At 42.9% G+C, this 19,995-nt stretch overlaps 1 protein-coding gene across 5 annotated transcripts in view; it reads right to left on the reverse strand.

Moving 5' to 3' along the window:
- The window catches only part of atp2b4 (ATPase plasma membrane Ca2+ transporting 4), a 128,272-nt gene that overhangs the window by 34,870 nt on the left and 73,407 nt on the right, over positions 1-19,995 (reverse strand). For 3 of the 5 annotated variants that reach the window (XM_066670227.1, XM_066670221.1, XM_066670223.1), the window contains exons 3-9: positions 12,526-12,723; positions 10,629-10,886; positions 9,111-9,236; positions 7,513-7,638; positions 5,799-5,834; positions 2,408-2,587; positions 403-617 (exon numbers count right to left, since the gene is read on the reverse strand). In XM_066670227.1, the coding sequence (XP_066526324.1) occupies positions 403-617; positions 2,408-2,587; positions 5,799-5,834; positions 7,513-7,638; positions 9,111-9,236; positions 10,629-10,886; positions 12,526-12,723 (1,139 nt within the window). The remainder of the gene's footprint in view (positions 1-402; positions 618-2,407; positions 2,588-5,798; positions 5,835-7,512; positions 7,639-9,110; positions 9,237-10,628; positions 10,887-12,525; positions 12,724-19,995) is intronic. The other 2 variants (XM_066670222.1, XM_066670224.1) reach the window with 1 other exon arrangement.

The following is a 19,995-nucleotide window of genomic DNA, read 5'->3' on the forward strand; positions in this document are numbered from 1 at the left end:
AGTGATCGATCAGTGTACACGTGTATCTATAATTTAGATCACACAAAATATCACCATGCCCAATACCAACCTTCGGCTTGAGTGAAACAAGCGATAGCCTCAGACTGTGGAGCAACGGGTTCACTGGGGTGATGGAGCATTATCCAATGCCGTTGGAATGAGTTCAGTTGCGTTAATGATCCAAAACTAATCATCCAAAGTCAGTACCTGACCTCACTAGTGCTCCTGTGGTGGGATGGTTAATGTAATACATCTGTGTGTGATTTTTGACTTGATACACTTATACAGTTTGTTACAAAAAAAAAAAAAAAAAAACCTCTACAGGGGTAAAACTTCACACTTTGGGAAAAGAAAAGGATAACTGCATTCAAGAAAACTGAGATGGCCACTTCCCATCCTCACCTTGACAGAATAGGCCAGTGAGATCGTCACGGCAAGGGGCAGCCCCTCAGGAACAGCCACCACCAACACTGTCACACCAATGATAAAGAACTTGACAAAGTACTGGATGTAAATGGGCGTGCACTCTGCTTTCCACTCCTGCTTGTTCACCCCGAACGTATAGATGACGAAGTACAAGATGAGGATGATGACGGTGACAGCAGACATGATCAGACCTGTGGAAAGAGAAAGAGTTAATTCCAATGCTATGCCCAGCATTCTCACAACCACCTTTCAACGTCCAAGCCATAGAAAGGGTTAAGTGACAGGCCTAAGACCCTTCCATTTTGCCTAGAGGTAGGGGTGTCTCAATTCTTGTTGGAAAAGAGGGGTAGGGCCAAGGTTTAGGGCTCTATACCCCTTGAAATTGAGATTTTTCAGGGGCACACTTCAAACGAAGGATGCATTATGACCATCAGTGGCCAGATGGTCGTGCATACGACAATAAAAAGTCACAAACATCAGTATTTTCTCCTTTAAAAACAATGATAACAACTGTATTGCCTTAATTTAATGTAGTTTCCCTTTACCTAAAACATAACCAATAATTAACAGTCTCAGATTTTCCAACTCCACCTTAAATGCTGAATCAATTACAATCTAGCGCCTGTGGCTCTGCAAAATTTAAGGTGGAATTGGATGCTTTGAACAAAACAAAACTGTCAATAAGCAGTTGAATTCAGCTTCAATATAAAGGAAGTTAGGACTGGGTGATAACATATGACTGTGGAGCACTTTTGAAGGTGTGTGACACTCTAAATCTAACGACATTAAAGTCCAGAAGCTCTGATAACGCTGCAAGCTCTGATAACGCAGCAGAGAACAGAGGCACTGTTCTGATGAGGTTCTTGAAAGGTCATCCTGTTTCATAAGAGGAGATTATAAACACTGCCTCCTGTAACTCATCTCCAATGGGCAAGACACCAGTCGAAAACAAGGGGCAGGGGTCAAATTAAGAAATGGGATTCACCCTGTATCTTCAAATGTTTGTAGTGACCCCATGTAAGGAATGAATTCAGTGATTTGTCAGCTTATATAATCTCCATAAAAAAGCCCGTCAGAACACTGGGAACTGGGGAGTAGCAACACATGAGCCTAATGTCATCAGGTTCAATGCCAAGAGCCAAATAGAGGGGTATTGGGAGACTTTATGCCACGTGAACTAATGCTTAGCTTAGCTTATTCAGAGGATGCCAATTCATCTCAGAGGAAACTGACACCGTCACTCACACCTACAGACTGTTTTGAGTCACCAATCCACCTACCAACATGTTATTTTGGACCGTGGGAGGAACCCGGAGCACCTGGAGGATACACATGCCGACACAGGGAGAACACTCACAAAATTACTGCTTTATAAATATGATTTACGGATTAGCTGCCGAACTGTTTAGATACTATACCAAACTTAAAACAGTGTGGCGACATCCATGACAGCCCAGAGCATGATGTTGAGTCCACTGATTTCCTCAGCCTCAACAGCAACAGCTGTCAGCCGATGTGCACCATCCAGGTCGGCTTTGATTGCAGGAGTCGTGCTGTTGGAAGCGGGATAATTATGTGGAGAACAGCCCCAAGGGACAGGCCCTGTTTTCTTACTTGGTGGCACTGTTTCTTCACACAGTTAGTAAAACAAACCCACTGAACCAGGACGGAGTAGGACAAATGAACTCATTTACAAAAGAAGGTGTCTGAAGCAGCCCCAACGCTGGCTGTGTGTTCTGGATAATTCAAACAAGCAGGCGCTACACATTTAACCTTCCAATGGGTAATTAATATGAATATTCCACTAAAATCGCAGGGAACGGCTTCCTTTCTTCGAGCTCCTGTCAGCTTTGGAAGTGATTACCACCGTAAATGCAATATCTGCTTCCTGAACTCCCACATCTATCCATGCATGCAGTGAATTAACAGCCCAACAGAAAGGTATTACATTTTATTAGCGGTTCGTTTCGACTGCCCCCACCTGCTTTCCCGATCTGTACGGCCAGCCTGGTCAGTTTGCCCTGCAGCACCGACTTCTCCTTTTTGGTGACGTTGACCTTCTTGATCTCCTTCTCCTCCTTCTCCTCTTTCTCCTCAGACTCGGCGCCCTCTTCGCTCTTCAGAGGCTGGATCTCCAGGGCGATCCCGTCCTGAGCCTTAGCTGGAGAGAGGTGGGGAGGATGGGAACGAGGGAAGCACGTGCCAGAAACAAGGAGGATGGATGAAGGGGGAAGGAACAGAAATGAAAAGCAGAAGGGAGGAAAGAGTGGGCAGTTCAGTGACCGCTGGAGGTCAGAGAGAGTCAATCACAACAACAACAACCAAAGGCAGAGCAACACTTTGATCTTGACATTCGTGAGTATTGATGGAATGGATCAAACCTGATTTAGCACAAACTGTTATTGGAGTGAGTTACGAGTCATGAATTTGAGCAGTTCTACAGGTTAATGCTTGTTTTCTAATCAGCTTTCCGACCAGTCTTAAGACAGACAGCACGTACACAACCGAGTGAGCACAGAAACATCGTAACTGTGGTTTTCCATTTTCAACATTAGCTGCGACTATATATAGATCTTAATAATTCACACCCGAATTTCACATGTTCCAGGATCCTAGCACCAACAGAAGAGTCTTATCTCGTGTCAGAGCTGGGATATCACATTTCAAAACCAGAAGTTAAATCCCACTGCAACTTCTACTGCTTTCAATTTTCATCTTCTCATATCACGCCCTCTTTGACGCCTTATCGTTTGCCATGGAATATGATTTTATAACAGTTCAGGAACTCTACACTCCTCTGACTGTGCTGCCACAGTTAACTTCGTTACAGGAATTATTCATTCATAAGACACATGTCGGGGATTATACATTAAACAAGAAAGATAGGATCAAGGTAAAAATAAAAAAATAAATGAAAACCTCTTTGTTAGCCGCCCTTATCACAGTATCTCGGACTATGATTGTCGTAATTGAATTATTCTGCAGACAGACATATTGCATTACTGGGTCGTTGTCGAAAATAGAAACATAATGGAATCTAAGATCCAATTCGGGCTTTTTGCTACGGTTAAACATTGATCCCGCCCCAATTTCCTGTCTATCTCTGCCATAAAGTGCAGGGTATAGCCCTGAGCATCACAAGGCAGTGTAAAATTAGCCTGGAACATCTTTTCCAATGCTGTTCTGGTCGCGTGATGGAAATATGAGGTACCAAGTTGAAACAAGGCACTGAGAGAGGGGAGGCGTGTGTTTGAAGGGGGGGGGTTCGGCTCTGTTGACCGGACCGCATGTGTGAGAACCCATTAGAGCGGAACAGGGCTGACCGAGTGGCCACACATGGACTGCAGGACTGACAGACCAGATGCACGAACTGACCGATGGACTGACAGCACGCACAGACGTACGCACGACGAAGAGGGAGGGGGGAGGGGGGTGGGGAGTGTGTTACAGACTCAACAAACTCAGAACGGAATAAAGAACCAAACAAATAAACAAAGAATCATAACAGTAATCAAAAAAATAACTAACGTAAAAACTAAAGTCTGACATAAAATAATAAACACAACCAGAAATATGAGCACCATGAAATAAACAAGGAAGAGGCTGAAAATCTGAATTTTTTTTTTTTTTTTTTCCAAAGAGTGCATGATGCAGCAAAAGGATAGAGAAGGAGAGAGGAGGAGGAGGAGGAATAATCACACAGTGACTCGTGAGAACAGTGTACAGACAGCATGGGTTTCCTGAGCACACCCTAGAAGGAGGCAACAGTGAGAGACAAAGAAACTAAGAAATAGACAAAAACAACAACAACAAATTCACAGCCCATTGATTTGGCAAGGGTGCAACTCCCACTCAGCTGCCCCCAGAGCTTTCCTTCGCATGCCCACCAATGTCTGCTCTATTCTCAGCCCCCCGCTAATACCAGCAGACCCCTAATACTGACAGGAGAAAATCCAGGAAAAGGTCCACAATCAATGCAGGGCAATGCCACTGTGGAAAAATACAAATATTATGTTCAATACACAAGATGTGCATGAGCAATAACTAAGGACTTGGCCCGTGTGTGTGTGTGTGTGTGTGTGTCCGTCCAAGGGCAGACGGAGCAGTGTGATCTATGTGAGTGCTGCATTCTGGAGCAGATGCTGTGTCCCCCGAGCGAAGGGGAGGGAGGATGGAAGAGTCTGTGTGGGGTGGAGCGTGTACCCTCTAATACTGACATGGCAGAGCCAAGCAAACACACACACTGCTCTGTAAGCCCTTCAAAAGGTCTCACACCCACACACACAATAGGGTGTGGTCATTGGAATAAATGGATCCTCAGCATTGGTTCTGACATGAAAAGATATCAAATTTGATGCGTATCGTTTTGTAGGGCCTCAGCATTTTAGCTTGTGTTTAAAAGTGTAACTAGTAGAACCTTCCAGAATGGAATATTTTCAAGTAATTTTTAGAATGTTGAGAGATAAACTGAAAAAATGAAGATAAACATTAACTTAAGACACACGTCCAGTCGGTCCTCACGTCAAAAGTGAACAGAAATGGGACATCACTGAATTTCTTCCCATCCCCATTAAAGTAAAACATTTAATATAATCTTAAGAGTCGTTGAGCTGTTTAAAGAAGGACTAGGTCTAGGTTCTAGCGCTAAAACTGCTCTACTCTAATGTCTCTTTGAGTACTATATTCCTGCTTCACTTTTTAATAAAAAGGTTCACCTTCCTGACCGTGAATGCTGAGTCACTCTGTCCTTTTCAGACTGAACAATTCCGTCCATTAATTAGGTGCCCGCAACCCGTAAGGACTATATAATACAACACACTTGGAGGAGAACACTAATTGAGGTACACACTGGACAGCACTGGGGTAATGAGAGGGGGAGAGAGTGGGCATCCTACCCACCCAGAGTGAGCAAGGCCAGATGTGCGCTCATCTACTCCTGACCACAGACACTCGCAGCATTAAATATTTAAACACTTGAATCGCTCAGGAGCATCGCAACTGGGTTTAACAGGTGCACTGTTTGTCATTATATGAAGATTTTTGGTACAGCTAAAGCCCTTTAGTACTCTGTCCCCTCTGGCTGTGTGTGTGTGTGTGTGTGTGTGTGTGAGAGAGACAGTAAAGGTGCTCAGCTCTGTTTCAGCAGGTGAGAGTTGCACTCTTTCACAGGTAAAGCGAGGCGGGAAGAAGCTCCCACGGGCTCAGCAGGAAAGAGTCAAAGCGACAGAAACAGAGAGAGAGAGAGAGAGAGAGAGAGAGAGAGAGAGAGAGAGAGAGAATTAGAGAGTAGGGTGAAAGAGTGAGTGAGATTGACACGAGACTCCAAGACTTGTCGCTGAATGGGAAGGGAAGGGAAGGGGGTGGGGGGTTACCTTTGTTGCGATTTTCAGGGGCTCCTTGTTTTTTACCTGTTCAGAACAAAAGAGAGAGGGCGGAGGGCTGATATAACATGGTTTAAAGTAAATGAACCAGACACAAATCAAAAGAAACAAAGATTTAAAAAACCAGATACAAAAAAATCAAATCAATGCAACTTCACACGTGTACGCGGGCTAAAATGTGTCATCTCCAGAAAAAATGCAGAGCCCACTTTGTTCTAAGTTGCTTTTGCAGCAATGATACTGCACTGACACGGGACTGAAAAACACAGCTGAACTCTCATTTGTGAATGTGAGATATTAGTTGACAGGATTTACAGTTTTCAATCGTAATTTAATAAGCGTCCCATGTGCTGTTTCATCACAAATAAAACTAACTGGGAACTGGACTCACGGTATTTACAGTTCAAGCCAGAAAACGTATGCTATTCTGTAGATATCAGATGTTCTTTCAGCCCTGTGAGGGGTCATTCATCAGAAACCCATCAGAATTCTTGCCTGTTACAGATGCAGCGGATTGGGATCAGGTTAAAAATCTTTAAAAGATTTACTTTAGCCATTACTTTAAAGGCTTCCTGTCTTTGTTTGTTTATCTTACTGAGAAGCGACTTGGACATAAATGACATTGACTTTCCAACAGTAAACGCAAAGCCTTCCTCCAATTCCAGGCCATTACTTTAAGTGAAATTGTGAAATAATTGACAACGCTGGGGAAAAAGCAAATGAGAGCTAATTATAAAAAGTGGAAAAAGGCTGCCAAAGCTGTCATTGTGTCTGTATCTCAGAACACTTTCTCCAGTGCAGTGCTGGCACAATGCGTCGTGGTGGTGGCGTGATAATTGGAGTTGTGAATTCGGGACGTGATTTTGACAATAAAGCGATGTGGTGCATCAGACCTTTTTCTTTTGCCCTTTTTTGTACAGAATAAGAGAGGGGCCAATACACATGGACATGGAATATACACGTAAACCAAACAGACTGATGACAGCGGGTGCTCTTCATGGGCGGACTGCACGCGTGCGGTTGTGACCGTCGTCGTCGGCTCGGTCTCGGACACGCCCAGGGGACACGCCCAGGTTACTGTCGGCACGACTGCGAAGGGAAGCGTTAAATGTTGAATTGAGGGGGACAGGTGACTTTCAGTGCCAAGTGACATTGCTTCTTGTGGGAGTGACGAGTGTGTGGTGTTCGCCGGATTTGAGCGGTTGATGCTCGGTTAGTTTTTGAACTCAGGACAGGCTTCCCAATTGTCTTTCCTCAGAAATGACACGTTCAGCCCACAGCAAGAAATGAATGCTTGAGGGATGCAAATTTGACGGAGGGAAACGGGAAAAGTAAAACAAACAAAAAAAAGAAACTGAAGGTATTAGTACTATATGAAATATATGAAATAAATAGAATATATGAAATACAAAAGGTGGGGAGAACTGCGACCAGCGGGTACTGATGGATCTCCACTGAGTCCATAGATACTTCGCCTCCATCTTTGTTTTTTTGTTTTGTTTTTTTTGCTCTAGCATCAGTGACACTTCACTCCTGGGTTTGGTGGAAGTGTGATGGGCAGAACTAAAAACTGAATGGATATCACTCAAACGGCTCTTACCTCTGACAGGGGAAGATGAAAAGGGACCTGCCCGTAAGGGTTGATTGATTTGGCCTGTTGGGGTGGGAGTTTATTGGTACGGTCCTACATTGATTACCGACTCACCTTTCTTCACTTTTTTCTCTTCCTCCTCGCCACCAGCTCCAAGGAGGGTGAAAATGATTCCAGTTTGGGAGTTCAGGCCCACAGCAGTGACCACCATCCTCCCGGAACCCTCCATTACGTGAGTTCCTGAAGAGAAATAAAGAGATCGTGTGACCACACTCCACAGAAGCCATAGAACAGGGCGTTCAACCCTATCCACAAAGTGCCGCATGGATGCAGGCTTTCGTACAACAACGAGCAGAACAACAACAGGCTCTACTCCAGGTTTGTTTTGATGGAACAAACAGGTGACTACACAGATATCTACAGGAAAGAGTAGACAATCCTGCAGTTGAATGTTTAGGGACCTTCAAAAAGTAAAAATGTCAACTGAGCCAATAATAATAATAATAATAACAACAATAATTGTTATTTTTGGCATCTTTAATAACACTCAAGTTTACTGTGGAATCTAAATCTCTTTAAAAAGTAAAATTTTAAGGGCAAGTCCGAAAGACATTTCTGATAGATACCATAATAGATTACAAAATAAATATGGCTTATTACCTCAAAACACAGCTCCCTCAACGTCTCAATGCAAACATGTCTCATGAATATTAATCAACACCTTATAAAAGTCACTTTTCATCTCATATTAACAAGCTTTAAAAACATTGTTCCAAACGAGGGCTACTTCATGGGAAAAGAATGAAATAAGGCGTAGTTCATGTCACTTTTAATAATTCCATTGTAGAAATGATCCGTCACTTTATTTTTTATTGTTTAATAAGAAGTTGCAGGTTTTTTGAACTACGTTTAAAACAAATCCCAGTGGCGTCTGGAAGCAACAGACATATATTTGACGTCTGTTTGTCGGAGTGTGGGAACCACTGGATAAAGACATGTAAAGTCATAATCATGGGAAACGTTTATTAATCACACAGATCGCTGTCCAATCCAAAACACGCAACTCCATTTTTTGTCAGTCTTTAGTAAACTACACCGTTTGAGCACAGCAGCTGTCCTCCTTCACATCATGTGAACGTTTCATGACGAATGAACCAATAGAAATGCTCCAAAATCCAGAATAATATCTTTTTACACTGACTTCCACTTAGAAGGTTTCTTCCTTCTCCTGTAAACTTACTATTTTAGAGATGTTTATGTTTTTCACTGGATAGTGATATATATATATATATATATATATATATATATATATATATATATATATATATATATATATAATAAATAAATAAATAAATAATGGGCCAGAAATGGAAGTATTCCCAACCACCTGTTCAGTTAAGAACTCCTAGATTTCTTTTCAGCCACCAGTCTTAGCCAGGGACCATTTAAAAACTCAGGGCCACTGGCTGTTTTCGCAAGTGTCCATAGCAACACATCTCCAACACATTTGACCGACAGAGAGAGAGAGAGAGAGAGAGAGAGAGAGAGAAAGAAAGAAAGAAAGAAAGAAAGAGACAGAGGCAGAAAGAAAAAGAGAGATAAAGAGAGAGATAAAGAGAGAGAGAGATAAAGAGACAGAGGCAGAAAGAAAGAAAGAGATAAAGAGGCAGAAAGAAAGAACGAGAGAAAGAGGAAAAAAAACAGGTGCTCACCAGATAGCAGCATGGGGTCTTTGTCCAGAGACTTCCTGACCTGGTCCGACTCTCCAGTGAGTGAGCTTTCATCAATCTTCAGGTCATTGCCCTGGATCAGAATACCGTCAGCAGGAAGGAGGTCACCTGAGGGCGGGAGAAGAAGGGAGAGATATTAAAAAAGAGAGGGAGACAGATACAACGGAACAGAACACACACATACACAACTACAGAGAGAGAGAGAGAGAAAGTGATTTGAGAGACAATAATAAAGTAGCAATCAGTAATTTTCTGCAATTCTTCTTCTTCGAGTTATAATCCCATCATTTCACTGAATGCTGAATATATCAGAGATTCTGTGCCAAACCCATTTTCAATATGGCTGCCCCCATGTGGAGGACCTGCTCTATGCAGAAAAAAAAAACATCTTCATTAGACCATTCATAAGAAAAAGTGTAAAAACAATAAATGATCACTGCCTTAATTACTGTTTCACTACTTTCTGTTGGTGAAGTTGACTTATTGTAGCTTTGGAAGGATGAAGAGAGTGAGTGAGAAAGACGCAGTGAGAGGAGGAATGCTGCTTTGGGCCACCATGGAGACGGCATTCTCATGTGGCTCCCGGAGCCGAACGCATCGCCCACGTCTCGGCCAGCGCGGGCAGCAGCAGCGCTGTGACTCACACAGGCCTGTTACCATGAGTCACAGCCGCGTTGAGGCTCAAACAGGAGCTTCTGACTGCCAGCCATCTACGATCTGTTACTACCAGCTCTGTGCGCTCTAAAGCACACTTCTGAGACACTGAGAAACCCGCTTCTGAAACTCCTGAATCATGACTCAGAAGGCAAACTAACTGGGCTTCAGAAATATAAGGCCTTTCATGGAAGTCCAGAGCTACACGGACACAAACGCAGCTGTGTGCAGAAGTTTCAACAACAAAGTTATTACACTCTCAAAAAAACAAACCTGAAATTCTAGTGGGTTTAAGTCCCACTCCAGGTGACTGTCTGTGAGGAGTGTGGTGTGTTCTCCCTGTGTCTGCGTGGGATTCCTCCAAAAACACACGTTGGTAGGCGGATTGGTGACTCAAAAGTGTCCCTAGGTGTGAGTGTATGAGTGAATTTGTGTGCGTGTGTGTAGCCCCCTCCAAGGTGTGTTCCTGCCTTGCGCTCAGTGATTCTGGGTAGGCTCCGGACCCACAATGACCCTGAACTGGAGATATATATATATATATATATATATATATATATATATATATATATATATATATATATATATATATATATATACATACATAAATACACACATATATATATATATATATATATATATATATATATATATATATATATATATATATATATATATATATATATATATATATATATAAACAAATGTGAAATTTAAAGTTTTAATCGCTTATTTCCAGTTAAAATAATTTGACTTTATTGTAACTGCTTGTGAACGGCAGACGTGTTTGTTTCCAGACGATTAGCTCGTGTTTATCAAGTTCACTGTCCTGAAGCAGCGAAGCCTCACCATATTTGATCTGAGCAATGTCTCCAACCACGATCTCTGCCACAGGGATCTGGATGACCTGGCCCTTGCGGATGACAGTGAACTTCTGCTCCTGCTCGATGCGGCTCTGCAGCCCACGGAACTGCTTCTCTTTGCTCCAGTCGTTGAAGGCGGTCACCAGCACCACGATGATCACCGAAAAAAGGATGGCAGCTCCTTCAATCCAACCAGCCTGAGCCTCACCTTCGTCCTCCACACCTCCAACGCCCTGGCCACACACTGGAAACACACACACACACATAGAGAGAGAACACATGAGGTTGAAATCACACTAACTCAGATGACATTTCCGAAATGTCATCCATAAACACCATTCCACACTCCCGTCACACCAGTTTATACCAAATATCCATACGTGCGCAGTACTACATAACAACATGCATATTTATCCCCACTAAATAAATAAATATATAAATACCACGGCTGCCAGGACTATTTACCAACACCAGATTCCGCATGGCTGACCTAATTTTCTCTCCTGAGACTTAGATGACTTTAAAGGTCACTCCTGCACTCCGAGACATATGGGGAAACTCAAGAGTTTACGGCAGCGGCCAATAGAGCCTCTTACAGACTCTGAGCAGGACTCTCAGCACGAGAGGACACTTTTCCCAAATCACATAGTTATCAACACAACAAGAGATGCCAAACACTTTTTCTGAGATGGTGAAAAAAATCCAAAACAAAAAGGAAAGACCAAGCAGACGGCTGGGATTTTTAATTCTGCACGTCACAGCCTGAGCAAACTGAAGCGAACAAGGGTTTTCGGCAAACCGGAGACGACATATTTGATATATTTAAAAGGTGCGTAGTCAGGGGACTTTTTGAGGGAATATTTTAAATGATGCACATAGTGTACCATGTCAAAGTCCTGAGGCAACCAAGAAAATGATATCTAAAAAGTGACATATCTGGGTCTGAATTTTGCAGTAGTAGTTTGCAAATACGTAACAGAGAAAAATGCAAATATTAAAAAATATACACACTTGTATTTGTATTCTTCTTCCACCAAACTCAACCAAACGTGCCTTTATGGACCTTGCTTTATGCACTGGGGCACAGTCTTTCTCTGAAGTATCCCCACAAAGCTGGAAGCACACATTTGTCCAAAAGGCCTTGGTTTGCTGAAGCACTGGAACTAAGGGGACTAGGAAAAACCCATGGAAAACAATCCCACAGCATCATCCCTCCTCCACCAAACTTTACAGCTGGCAGGATGTAGTCAGGAAGCCAATATTCTCCTGGTATTTAACAAATCTGGACTCATTTATCAGACTGCCAGAGAGAGAAATGTGATTCATCACTCCAGAGAACACATTTCCACTGCTTCAGGGTCCAGTGGTGGGATGCTTCACACCCCTCGATTTGACACATACCATTGTGCTTGGTGATGTAAGCCCTCGTGCAGACGTTCAGCCGTGGAAAACTATGCCATGAAGCTCCCAGTGCACGGTTGTTGTGCTGATGTTAATGCCAGATAAGGTTTGGAACTCTATAGTTATTCAGTCACAAGAATTTTGACAGCTTTAACACACGCTTCAGTGACACCGCTTTGTAGCTGTACAGGGTCCGAGTTGCTGTGGTTCCTAAACCCTTCCCACAGTAAATGTCATCCTATTATAGTACCACGTTCAAACTCACTGAACCATTTAGGAAGGACCCATTCTATTACAAATATCTCTAAAGACCTGTGGCTAATATATATATATATATATATATATATATATATATATATATATATATATATATCCACAGGTGTGTGAATACAGATTATATGCTGATGTTAACTGTAGACCTATAAAAGTAATCATAAGCACATGTAAAACATTCAGTTTTGACATTTTCTGGATTTCCTCACCATTGCTGTCATTTCCTTGTGGGTGGTAGAACGACAGGCCCAGTGAGATGATGGCTGCAATCTCCAGGATGATGAGGGTGACATCCTGCAACGCTTCCCACACCAGCTGCAGGAAGGTCTTGGGCTTTTTAGGAGGGATGAAGTTCTTCCCGAATGCAGTGTGGCGCTTCTCCAAATCCGCTGGGTTTCCAGAGAGCCCTGGAGATTGACAGCAAATGGAATGCTGAGTGCAAAACAATGCTAAATATAAACCCATCACCACAAAAGCCTTGATGAGGAATGAAACGCTCGGTCCAGATAAACAGTGGAATCATTTTCTATCAACAAAGTACAACGGAACATATTTAAAAAAAAAAAAACCTTCATGGAAAGGTTTTCCTGATATGGAACAAACCTCGGCAGTCATAAAATCAACTACGCTACACAGCCAAAGGTTTGTCATCTTATTGTCCAAAATGTCTTCTAAGTCGAAGGGTATTAGAAGGACGGTACTGATGATTGGACGTTGGATCTGGACATTTTGAATCATCAACTTAAACTTATTCCAAAGGCACTGCATTGTGAACCACTCCAGAGAACACATTTCCACTGCTCAATGTGAAAACACTAGTTAAGTTTTTGTTGCTGTTCTAACACACACATTAACACACTCTTATTTTTCTTACACATCTGTGAGTATCTGAAAGCGAATGTCCAAAAACACCCACAGTTCACGAACACTGTTAAAGAAAACCATTTCCAGCAAGTCGTCATACATTGAACCACTAAGTTAATGAGGATCCTACGCTGGAAATCATTTATCTCAATCTTGGACAGACACTTCGCCCCACCCCAGTGAGTAAAGCATTTTGCACAAATGGAAATGAGTCGATGTTATCTTTAAGGAGAAGCTGTGTTTCTACAACAGCCAAGCCCCTTGTTGTGTGAGCAGTAGTCAAGCCTCAATTTGCACAATGCACAGAGGTCAGAAAAGACGACACCCACGGAAGTTTCCATTTGCTTTTCGGCATGAGAATGAATGTAAACCATTTATTGGTCAAGGCACTGCAGTCTGAGCCCAACCCATTCACACCTTGTTCCTTAGGGCAAACAAAACAAAGACAGTCTGACACTTGGGTGGAAACTCCGTGGGAGTCTGAGACATTTTTCATTTCATATCAGACCGTGTGACAGCGTGACAGGTGATGCAGAGTTAGTTGTGCAGAAATGGGACAAATCCCTAGGGCTCTGTCCATTTAATCATAACACACATTCAGTAATAAGAAACTGTGAAATAGCACAGTTGGGTTGGATTATGCTGTGCTCCACCTGTATGATTTTAGGGCGCTCAAGCAATGAATCAATAGTGGAGCTGAACAGCATTTGAAGCAGATAAGCCTCAGCATCCTCAGTGACCAATACAACTTGTGAAAGAATGGAACAAAATCAAAGTTCAGCAGATTTACTTCGAACGGCATAGTGTTTTTTCGCTTTAAATTGGTATGCAATGTCAAGAAATCCCAATTACAAACCTGTGCAGAAAGCTTTTGAGACGACAGATACAGGGTGAGGAGAGAAGAGAGGACGGTACATTAAAGCAGCTAACGCTAAGTTAGCCCTAAGATTGGCAAGTGGACCGGCTCTGACCGTCTGACATCCAATAAGTAAATGATGTTAATATCTGACCCAATACCAATGTAAGATTGGATCGGGCCCATCTCTAGTTAATTGGCTCTCCTTTTGCGGGGGGAGGCTGCCGCAGCTGCTGAATAATGCCCTAAAGGAAATACTGAGCCAAATCAGTTTTCATATACGATGGGTTAGTTCCAGCTTAAAACTGTAAATGTGTACATTACTGAGTCCCAGTCAGAGTCAGGAGGAGGGGAATCAGAACAAGTATCAAAGTATTTACCATATCACACTTTGCAAACTAAAACCATGGTGTCGATTTGGCCGATAAACAAATCGATGTATGTTCTGTTGTATACTGCAGCCTTCTTTTAGCAAGAGAACAATGCTTTTGTTGTGAAACTGTGAAGAGTGGCAAATTGGTGTGGAACAAATATAACCAGGCACTTCTGTGAACTAAGCTTGGTTGATCTGATTAGACGTATTAGTTCCTTTTAATAGGTTTGAAAGACGCATAATGGATGTGAGCGAGTGTGTGTATGTACCCGTGTGTGAGAAGACTGGGTTTACTGCACAGATGCTCCCTGCTAAAGTCGCCATATCAGTTCCACTCCATAAATGTGCCAGCTGGACAATAAAAACGTGTGTGTGTGTGTGTGTGCGTGTGGGGCGGTGGACTGGGGGTGTAAGAGAGACCACTTGTGTATGCTCTTAGAATGTCCCAAGTGCTTCTTTTCATACCCCTCTCCTTTAATTAATTCTGACCTCTGCTGGCTGGGAGTGTGTTAAATCTCTGAGCGTGCCACCCATCCTCAAGGTCTCCCTTCGCCATCTCTCTCGCTCATATGGTGTGAAAAGCAAGTGGAAAAATAATGGTAAGACAAAAACTAGAGTGAAAAAGTGCTGCTGCCAAGTTGTAACTGGCTCCCCATTCATTCACATTCTCGTAATGTAGATGTAGCCAATGTGACGAAGAGCTTCCGCAGGTTGTTAGATCTCAGAAGAAGCACTATGCCTCACGAAAGCAGTAAGGAAAAGGAAGAAATATCACATGGCACACACCGCTTTGTCTCTCCTTGCAGAGAAAGTGAGGTAGAGGGTGAGAATGATGTGTATTTGTGAGTAGATGGTGAACCCTTTGAAATGATCCAAATTTCTGTATGAAAGGCATAGAAAATGTGAGGTGACCTCCATCAACAAGGTCAACGTTCAATAATGAATACAAACCAGCCTATTTACACACACATTTCTCACTGCCGCATTCTCCCATCTCTTGGATAAAGACTTCTCGAAATGAAAGCAATTGGTGTCAGCGGTAGTTCAGGTGTGGGTTTGACCCGACCTGCACTATACACACATGCTTACCCTATCTTCCTTCTAAAACAAGCTATTTGAGCAGGTAGTTTCTTCCTCTTTGGCTGTAGCAACAGCCTGTGCTCTTCTTGGAAGACTCTACACTACATTTTGGAATATTCCTATTCGAACATCAAGGCGTCCAGCAGTGTCAGTGAGGTGAGGTACCGACGCTTGATTAGTTCTGGATCACAAACATCATTCCAACTCATTCCAGGGCAGTCCAAAATTATGAGAAAGCATTTCCACTAACGCACGGCCCATTGGTGCAGCCGCTCCAGATCATCCCAGGCTTTTCTATGAAACTGTAAATCTATGTACACAATAGATCCAGCATTAAAGTGGCGAAATTCAATTCTGGATACACACCTACCCACTCATACAAACGAAACACACACCAACTACAGCTGGACGATATGACCCCTATTTATATCACAATATATTTCTTCATTTCGGAGAATTCCCATATGGATATGAACAATAAAAATACAACAGCCTCTGGGCACTGTCAATATTAATATTTTTAAAACTAACTTTAAAATATATTGATGGCAGCGTAATGTGTATTAAAATATTGATCATAAAACCGTATCATTGTTTTTGAAACCTTTTATATTGTAATATATAAATATGGATAGTAAATTATTGTCCAGCCCCAACACCAACACACCACGACCAATCAATGCTCAATACAGCACTGAAAATGACTCTGGTGGTCCTGAGCACTGAAGAACAGGGCGAACACGGTGCTATCGATGTAAGGTAAGTGGAGATTAATAATAATTGAGAAATTAAGTTTATAAACAAGGAGGTGGTTTTAATATTATGGTATAATCTTTGTCTAATGGATGTCTAAAATCTGTTATATTACAAAAAACACTGAATATTCTGAATAGAAACTAATAAATAATATTCTAAAAAAAACTAAAAAAATAATATTCTAATAAATCCAGGTAAACTGCTTTACCCAGTTGAAATGATGTGCATTAAACCAAATCAAGTTCTGCCAAAGGAACAAGAGCGTTTAACAATGTGAGATCCATAAAATATCCCAAAAAGCGGTTACAACAGGCTTCTAATGAGAAATATTAGAGTATCAAGATTTAGGATGTCTTCCCTTGCTAAGATAAAGTTTATGGCCCAATACAAATCCCAAAAGAAATTGTGCTGAACATAACACGAGAAACAAAGGAATCAGGAATCTCTGAAAAGTTGAGTCTCCGTGGGTCCACAGTCAAGTAGACGTTTAACAAATGAAGAACAGACACAATGTTACTGAGAGTAAGAGTAGCACCACTGTTTCTCCCCAAAGGCCTTTTTTATTCTGATTACTGCGACAGATAAAACTGCAGAAATCTATAAACTATAAAGTGAAACAGTCCCAAAAACGACAAATGTTGATTTAAATTAGTGCCAAATGATGATATCGGAGTTATATCGGTTTTGGCCGATATCCGATTTCTGAAAAATGACCTGCTTCGGACTGATGCTTTGATTTTGACGATATATCAAATCGATAATTGCTGACTTTAATTTTATGAAAGATAACGACTGAAAAGAAAAACCTAGCTCTGAATCTTCCCTCTGACAGTGTGGAGAAGCCCTTATGGGACCGATGAAAAAGTCTGGTCCTGTGAGGTATGGTGGCGGGAGTAGCCTGTATTACACTGCACTGATTTGGGATCTGCTCGTTTTCCATTTACTAAGACCCCATCCTATTCAGATGTGCATTTTTCTCATTTTATTTTAACAGAAGGATCGGCCAGGAGTGCAAGGGAAAGAACTGGCCTCGCTCTTTCTAGGTGGCCCTCTCTCAGCAAGCATCTGCTGAGCAGTTAGTGTTCTCCTCCAAGTGTGTTTAGCTGTCCTGGCTCCTCTCAAAGTATGTGCTAGATTTCACCCTCTATCTTTCAGAACAGCCAGGCTCAGCCGTGTAGGGAGTGAAAATGACTAAAAAGCAACCGAAGCCTACTCTGGCGGGACGTAAAGGACCATTTATTGCGTGCATGGCCTGCAGACAATCAGGAGGTTGGGGCTGGGTACACTGCAATTTAAAAGAAGTAGCAGTTTGGGATTTTACGAGACTAGACTAGGCACAATGCCGTCAGAGAATGTATAAGTGGAGGTAAATCTCTCCCTGAAGAAGAAGTGGAATAATGTCGACAGGCCCAAGGAAATGTACCTTATTATATAAGAATAGAGATAAAACATGACGGGGGAAAAAGAAGCAAGGAGGAGTTCTGGATTTCCTCTACTTAAAGAAGCAAAAAATTGGTTTGACTTGAAGGGATTATTCCTCCCAGGATAAACAGTGCCCTCGCTCTCCTCCTCTGTCTGCATTTCCATCCCTACCTCCCTCACCACATTTGAATGGCTCTCACTTTATCAAATCAGCACTATATACAGAGGCTCACAGGGGCTCCAGGTGAGTCCATCGCTGGGTCCTGATTGTTTATCCAACACTACAAGCTGAGACTTTTGAAGCCGGTCATCCCAGGAACAATCCGAGAAGAGGTTTCCCTCGGCAGCTCTCTTTAATAACACTAGACATGTCCCCAGTAATCGAGCAATCTTTATTTGCTGCCTATTACTCTAAGTTCTCTGAAGGGGCAAAAGGTCAGAAGTAATTTACAATGTCCTCTCCATCTCTTTCCCTCTCTTCTGCCATTAGCAGTCTGGGCAGCGGCGGCTAGCTGCAGAGGAGTGATTTGTATGTGTGCCGGCACTTTTACGAGATTGGGAATTAAGGCGAAAACATCCGTGGCCTCCCGGAGGAATAGCCGAGTCGAAAGCCGCATTTCAATGACAAAGGAGCCCTGCGGCTCCTCCTCGAGCTCTTCATCTGAGCCCAGACGCTGTTTTTGAAGGTTCCGTCACAAAAGCTCGTCTCCGTCTGAGAGAACGAGCGGCGGCGTCGCATTCCTAACTGCCTCCTGGCACGAGTCACAGAAGGCAGCCGATTTCTTCCAGTAAAACGACCAAGGCACAGCCTTGGACATTCGACAGACGCTGCATCCGTCCTTGTCAGACACCGCCATTCCAGTACGGAGCAGAAATGCCAGTCACATAAATCAGATACTGTGCATCTTGCTCTGGCGCTGAGTAATATTCAGCAGGAGGAGGTGGAAGGTAAAGATGTAGCAAGGGCAGATAAAGACGAGCAGGAGATTACAACACAATCCAAACCTGCTCCTTCATGTCGTGAGGCTAATACACAATCTGTATGCAGTGCTCGGGCTTGGGCGATTTGATAATGGAATTGCAGCCACATGATCAATGATAAGTTGGGCATTTAGACTGTGGCTGGTAACTTTGGAAACGGTGTGTGCGAAAGGAGTCTATGCCAAAAGCAGGGTACGAATCTTAGACATTGTGAGAACGGAGCCTGTGGACAATGTAGAAGGATTCTAATGTACAACTCCAGCCAGTCCCCATCAGCGCAATGATGAATGCAAAATAGAAATAAAATGTGTGGGGATTATTGTCAATTAACGCTGTAATTAACGTAAAATTAACATCTTTTTTCTAGATGCTTTGAAGTATTTTATTCATTTATTTTGGTTTCATGTGTTTACAACAAAGCATGTGTCAGCTGCTTCTGGAGAACAGGGAAACTCGGTCCTGGCGTTACGTCCGATCTTAATGTGCATTCTTGCATATCTGAGCAGCTTAAAAGCTTCATCTAGCTCAGAGGATACTAGGCCTATGCCGAGCTTGACTGGGAGCCCTATTAACAATGACGTCTTTATTCAATCTAAAAAATAAACATCACCAAACGTACTTCAATCTTCTTAGCTGTCTTCTTAGCTGCTAAGTAAGCAGAGGTCCACCATGCAGATCATCAAACAGTGTGGCCAGAATATTAGTGAAGAGTTTCTGCACCTGAGGCTGATAAAAGCAGACCCTTTGGGTCACGTCTTATGGAAGGAAGCTGTAAAGAGGGATGGTGTCAAGGTGACTGATGGCGAAGGCTGTGTGTGTGTGTGTGTGTGTGTGTCTGGGCTGTGATGGCAATGGAGGAGGACGGTTAATAGGGGCTGCAGTGGTCACAGAGGCTGGGACACCAGCCAAGCACAACAGGCAACATTTCAACACACAGGAAGAGACAGAATGAGACAGAGAGAGAGAGAGAGAGAGAGAGAGTGTGTGAGAGAGACACAGAGAGAGAGAGAGAGAGAGAGAGAGAGATGGTGTTTTGACATGCATGAGTCAGAGGCAGGGCTGTGCACTACGTTCTCTGCTTGTGCAGGGTGCGAAGTTTCTCCACCTGCATCAGCAACAGTTTTGGTGCCATGTTAACTGTATTACTGGACCAGCAATTACACAACATGGCCACTTCCACTCGCCTCAATGGTACTGCATGGTGGACTGTCTGTGAGGAGTGTGGTGTGTTCTCCCTGTGTCTGCGTAGATTTCCTCCGGGTGACTGGCTGTGAGGAGTGTGGTGTGTTCTCCCTGTGTCTGTGTGGGTTTCCTCCGGGTGACTGTCTGTGAGAAGTGTGGTGTGTT

Source organism: Hoplias malabaricus, chromosome 5, assembly GCF_029633855.1.
Source record: "Hoplias malabaricus isolate fHopMal1 chromosome 5, fHopMal1.hap1, whole genome shotgun sequence".
Lineage (NCBI taxonomy): Eukaryota > Metazoa > Chordata > Actinopteri > Characiformes > Erythrinidae > Hoplias > Hoplias malabaricus.